Source organism: Sceloporus occidentalis, unplaced genomic scaffold, assembly GCF_023333645.1.
Source record: "Sceloporus occidentalis isolate IW3139 unplaced genomic scaffold, rSceOcc1.0.p SCAF_52, whole genome shotgun sequence".
NCBI lineage: Eukaryota > Metazoa > Chordata > Lepidosauria > Squamata > Phrynosomatidae > Sceloporus > Sceloporus occidentalis.
In genome coordinates this window covers 408,435-414,626 of record NW_028317032.1, presented here as the reverse complement: position 1 = coordinate 414,626, position 6,192 = coordinate 408,435, and the positions used below count along the sequence as shown (strand labels likewise).

Genomic DNA, 6,192 nt, shown 5'->3' with positions numbered 1-6,192 from the left:
AAGATTCCAGGATATCTTATGAATTCTTCAAGCGCGTTGTATTTGAGTATTTTATGAGAGTATTTATCCTTCTTGCCAATATAGCAGCATCACGCTCGCCCTTGGCATTCAATCTCATACATATATTGCTTCAGGATAGGCAGAAGATATTAAACGTCTAATGAACCTTGGCATATGGCATTTGCATGGTGTTACAGTACCCTGAGCCAACGCAGGCTTCATGAAGCGAGGTGTACCGCGCTCGCTCTAAGTGACGCTGCTGGGGGGATCATGCCGTCCGGGGAGGAGTGAGGAGCAGAGATCCTCGCGTCCCTGACATGCAGCTCCTGATTCGCGAAAAAAGTTACGGGGATAAATCCTTCGCTGTCGGCTGTAAGGGTTATCCAAGACGGACCTGAAAACAAGAGAGACTGCGGTAGAAATATTTTAGCAGCAAGATGGGGCTGAACAAATGGTATGTCAAAGGAGGAAAAGAGACTTAGGTGTAATGTACGGTGGATACATGGAACAGCCCTCCGACTGACGTAGCGGAGGGACACTCAGAGGTTCGAAGAGTTGGAACATACAGCGACGCGCAGCAATCGACAACAGCCCAAGCTGCGTCTCACGCGGCTATAATCACGCCGACAGTCGCTGTATGAGAATAGGGTCATGCGATAAACTACGTTGTTACGCTGCAGCGTCCGAGCTCGCAATCTCGGTCATACGTTTGCAGAGCATCCTTAATGTAAATTCATTACCTGAACCTATTGTAAGAAAAAGACCTCAATAAAGTCAGTTTGATAGTGAATGGAAAGAAACACGCGGCATTCATACCCAGCAGCATCTCTACGAGAGACAGGCCGAACAGCTCCTGGACGGTGTTTAGACGCAGCTTGTTCTCATACAGCAAGACGCACTTCTTCAAGACGTGTCCGTCGGAGCGGCTCGCCTAAAACAAGAACAAAAGCATGACGGAAGACTGATCACAAGTTCCTAATTATTATTATATTATTCAGGCATAAACCCTATACCTTCCTAATTATGCCCTCTTCAAATAAAGTAAAGTATAACTTAAATGGCTGCAGGCAGTTATCCAATGCAATTAATGACACATTCATTATCGGGGCAGCATTCACGTATAGATCCACGAGTTATATACATTACGTCATATCCTTAAAGCACAGCAGCCGCCGGGCTTAATCTCTTTAGACAGTAATCCGAGAGAAGCTCCATCCGCCCCAGGAGCAGCCGCTACCTCTCGTGAACCGCGCATGTATTCCTCTCATCTGCCGGCCGTGTGCAGAGCTGCTCTTATATACATTGGCAGCATGGGACTGGGGGAAATTTATTTCCATGGGAGAAGTTTCCTGGCACTGATTGGCTGCTTCAAGCCACTTTAAAGCTGCAAGTTTACTTGGAAGTTGTTTTTTTTAAAAAAAAACAAAAAAAAAAAACACTCCTTTTTAGTACATGCATGTGCAAAAAAAAATAAAAAAAAAATAAAAATCAGAGTTATTTTCATACAAAATGTTACCTTTTTTAGAAAGTTCTCTTTCAGAACATATAAATTAATACATGTAGTCAACAGGACACCTCGAGGAATTGCTCGTCACCATTTAGTTTGTACAGGTCACAAACGTACAGGGATGCTGGCAGAGAAGCATCAGTGTTTACTCACGAAGCAGTCAGGTGACGGGGAAACGAAAACGTCTTCTCACCACGAAACACAGACCCCGTGTATCGTTTGCTTGAGGAAAGGGTCAAATTGGCCTTTTGTGGTTCAAAATAATACAGCGAGAGCAATTTCTACCACCAGCGACTAACCGCTTAGTGAATAAACCCCAATGTGATTTCATACATCAGTCACCCAGAACCGCCAAGAGCAAAGTACTAAAAGGGCGAACAAACGGATATCGCTACAAGGTACAGAGGTTCGATGACGGGGTCAGTCGCAAACAATATATATCTCAGATCTCCCCCGTTCCCTCTTCTGGGGCTTAAACCTTTTTTTTTGCTCAAAACACAGAACGAGCTAAAATCCGACGATTACCTGATACAGCAGGGTCACGTACGGAACGTCCTTTGAAGACGGATACGTTAGCGATGTCTTTTTCCCATTCCTCGTGAAGTCTGCCAGGTCCGTAATGCGCTGCTGGAGATTTGAGAAGTTGCAGCACAGCCGGTCCAGGTTTTTCGATATGTGAAGGATGTCCTGTTCGGTGGCCGCCGCACCGCTCCTCATTAAAGCCTGAGGCCGGGGAAAGCCGAGGCTCTCCGACTTGGGCGATATCGGTCTGCTGAACGGTTTGTGCGCGTCCAGGCCCAACGTCACCGAACGATTTTTCGGCTCGACGTCCAGATTGTGCACATTCGGCACGTTCTTTTTATCTTCAAAATCGCTGGCGCTGGATGTCGGACTCTGATCTCCGAAGTGCCGGATCTCCTCGATGAGCTGCTTTTTGCTGAGAACGCGAGGACTCGTCGTGCTGCCCGGAATCAAAAGCTCGCGGCAGGCAAAGGGGTCGTCCTTGTAAAGGTTCTCAAAGTATTTCTTTTTCCCTAGTAAGCTCACGGAGGAATCGTAACTCGAACGCACGCCGGGCATGCCGGCCGACGACGCGGAGGAATCTTCATCAAACGAGACCTCTTTTACGATCAAGCGGATGATGTATTTATCGGAGCTCGAGGAAGGCAGAAAGGCCGGGTCCGACGCTTTCTGCCTCCCGACCAAAACCAGTAACATTTTATCCGTCAGGAAGCACAAGCCTTTTGGCCTCTCGTTCTTCTCGAGCTGAATTACCTGAATGTTGGGCATGCTGGATGAAGTCAACGAGTAAACCAAAACACTGCTGTATGTGTTTGACGCGACAGCCACGATATGAGCCCTTGGGTCAAAAGCGAGTATGTCTGGCACTAGGATGCCGGGGATATTAACTTTCCTGGTGGTGGTCACTTTCTTTTCAAAGTTAACAAGGATCAAATGGGAGGAATCCTGTCCGGTTCCGGTTAGATAGTCCTTACGCCTCAGATTAAACAGAGGATTCAGGTCAGATTTGGAGTGATTTGCTGTAATGTTGGCCAGGTCCCCGGCCCCCGGCGAAGCTGCAGGAGAATCCGTCGTCACGGACGTTCCGGAATCAGTCGACCGTCTGCCGGCGTCCATAGAGAATTCTTCGTCCATCAGCAATAAAGCCGACTGGGTAGAAAACGAGTTATCGGTGGCGGGCGGAACATCGAAAGCAATGCCGGCGTTTAACGCGCAGATCCGGTCTAACGGAAGCTCGGTGGTCACCGCAACTTGACAATCCACTGTAGATTCAATGGCGCAAATGTATCCTCCGACATCGAATATGGGACAGAAGGAACAAACGGTTAACGCCTTCTGCTTGCTGTCCCAGATGTACGAGTGAAGCGAACTGCCGATCGCTATGACCAAGCGACGGCCATCTTTGGTCCAGCAGGCGCAGTGAACAATCCCATTGCTCTTAATATCCGCTTTTACATTCACGTTGTCCGAACGCACTTCGTACAATAGAAAGGCGTCCCTCTTCGTTAAAACGACCAAGATGTCTTTGCTTGGATGCCAAACACAGCCCTGGGGGAGAACGGGGAGAGGATCCCCGATCTCGCAAGTCTGGGAGACGACCAGCTTGTTCTTCTCCAAGACGCTGTAATACAGCTGCCAGACGGTGACGTGTTTCTTGTGCTGGACGGCCAGCAGAGCCGGGGCGTCATTTCCGTAGACCTGCCCCCAGTACAGACCGTGGACGTGCTCGAACTGCCCGATGACCACAGAGTTCCCGAAGCTCGGTTCTTCGTTGTGAAGATGCAGGGAAGTCAGAACGACTTGCTTGCCGTCCGTCCAGGCTAAACCGTGGACGGGATGGATGGCTTGGTAGAGGGCGTTGAGACCGGTTCTCAGGAGCTTGCCTTTTCCCAGCTCCATTATTCCAATCACTGCGCGTCTAAACAAACAGAAAGACAGAAAATTATTATTACGTGCAAAGAGAGATACGACATGGAAACGCTCGGTATGACGAGGAAAAATAGCGCCAACTCAGCATCTCAGACCCTACTTTGACATCGCATACTTTTCTCCACATCAAAGAAGGAATTGCACCAAAGTGGATGTTAAAAACTGCTTGTGGATGTGAAGACTTTAACCACTGTGACGTCACACAACATTAATGTAAAGTTATCATTTTTTATTTTTTTTAACTGAAAATAATTCATAACCTTACTTTCGCAACACGACGACAAGTGAGAGAAAGCGAGTTTAATCGCTGCCTCGTTACGCGGTTAATGCGGGTTCACGACCTGAAAACGATGTTACGTTGCATATATTTTCTAGAATTTAGAACACGTTCGGCTCGCATGCGGATTTTATTTTTTTCTAAAAATAGTTACATATTACGAAAGATTTCGAGCAGCGGGGTATTAGAAATTCACAATATCAGAAAAAAAAGAGTGTGAAATAGCGATGTTTTTTTTTTACAATTTGTTCAAGTGGTGAAGAAGATTTTTGCCCTTCGCTCATTAATATTTCTGTTAATTTTACGTACACCGCTGTTCAGAAGTTTGGGGTCACTCAGCTGTTTTCATGGAAAATAAGGAAATTTCTGGCTGAAACGTAATTGCAAAAAGGGTTTCTAACCAACAATTAGCCGTAAACTTGGATCAGCGAACACAAGAATGATAAAGGCCCATCGGAAAACACGGAAGTAATAAAAGAGGTGATGGGAGTAATAAAAGAGGTGATGGGAGTAATAAAAGAGGTGATGGGAGTAATAAAAGAGGTGATGGGAGTAATAAAAGAGGTGATGGGAGTAATAAAAGAGGTGATGGGAGTGAAAGAGCCATTGGAACACAGGAGTGATGGGAGTGATAAAGGAGTGATGGGAGTGATAAAGGAGTGATGGGAGTGATAAAGGGCCTCTGTACGCCTATGAAGAGATTCCATTAAAATCAGCCGTTTTCAGCTACAATAGTCATTTACAACATTAACCCCGTCTGCGCTGGATTTCTGACCCATTTCATGTTATTTTATTCAACAAAATTTGCTTTTCTAGTCCAAACTTTTGAAAGTGTTTTTTGCTTCATTCCATTCTATTCTTATAATACCACTAATTTTGTATTATTTGACTTGTTCTACCGACCTTCTACTATAGACGGTGTATAGGTTAACTCTTCAAATACCAGAAAGCAGGATACAAAATGCAAGCTACCTACAACAGCGGGTACACGGCACGTGTTCTGCTCTGCGTGGCGCACAGCACTCAAAGGCGAGGGTAAGAAACCGAAGGGATGGCGAAATAAAACGGTTTACAACGGGATTAACGGAGAAATACTCTCCCTACCTGACGAGAAGAAAGAGACTGCCATGCTGTCAGGGGCGTCCGGCGGCCCTCCGGCTAGGCGCGGGTTCTGCAGCTATACAGAGAGACGTGGAGGTCGGTTATCAAGGTAGCGATAAGTCTATTTGCAAGGAAACCCACTAAGCTCTTTAGGCCATCTGGGGATTTTGCCTTTCGGGGAGGGAAGGTGACAGCAGCGACGGCACAGCCCGGAACGAGAGAACATACGCAGAAAATGACCTTTTACCCGCAACCTCGTCACAACACGAGCTCCGCGGGGCCTGCAGGATCCTCAGCGGGTCTGAACACTCACTAAACGCTATACTTAAAATATACTTATACTTAAATGCTGCTTTATCTTCTTTTAATTTCCAATAAGCATTCATTGGTCAGGCTGTCTGGGTGATTAAGACAGAGCCATTCTATTGTTTCCCACAGGCAGTATGGTAAGGCATCAGAAAGGGAATCCCTACCCCTAAAAAATTATACAGCGCTGTATACAGTAATATAACCCCCCCAGCGCTGTATACAGTAATATAACCCCCCAGCACTGTATACTGTAATAACCCCCAGCGCTGTATACTGTAATGATAACCCCCAGCGCTGTATACTGTAATGATAACCCCCCCCAGCCCTGTATACAGTAAAACCCCCAGCACTGTATACAGTAATATAACCCCCCAGCGCTGTATACAGTAATATAACCCCCCAGCACTCCAGACCTGGAGGCGCCCATAGCTGTCAGTCATGTGATATTTTCGGTGAGACTTCCTGTTCAATCACCACACTGAGCTGATACTTTATGGCGACGCTAATAAAGTCCGTTCCTCTATAGACTTTCATTATTCAGGGTGCC

At 46.5% G+C, this 6,192-nt stretch overlaps 1 protein-coding gene across 1 annotated transcript; it reads right to left on the bottom strand.

Annotated features, from left to right (window-relative positions):
- Positions 1 to 218: 218 nt before the first annotated feature.
- LOC149288313 (WD repeat and coiled-coil-containing protein-like) lies at positions 219 to 3,928 on the bottom strand. The gene is made up of 3 exons (XM_089491863.1): positions 2,033 to 3,928; positions 817 to 931; positions 219 to 394 (listed from the first exon to the last, which is right to left on the bottom strand). The coding sequence occupies exons 1-3, from the start codon at positions 3,926 to 3,928 to the stop codon at positions 219 to 221; spliced, it is 2,187 nt and encodes a 728-aa protein (XP_089347989.1).
- Between the last annotated feature and the right edge of the window lie 2,264 nt (positions 3,929 to 6,192).

What these genes read in the sequence shown, in the direction of transcription:
- LOC149288313 (XM_089491863.1), bottom strand. Translation starts at nt 3,928, where the DNA reads ATGGAGCTGGGAAAAGGCAAGCTCCTGAGAACCGGTCTCAACGCCCTC. An exon ending in ACGTGACCCTGCTGTATCAG is followed by an intron (nt 932 to 2,032) that starts GTAATCGTCGGA and finishes TTCTTGTTTTAG; the next exon opens with GCGAGCCGCTCCGACGGACA. An exon ending in TCTCGTAGAGATGCTGCTGG is followed by an intron (nt 395 to 816) that starts GTATGAATGCCG and finishes TCTTGTTTTCAG; the next exon opens with GTCCGTCTTGGATAACCCTT.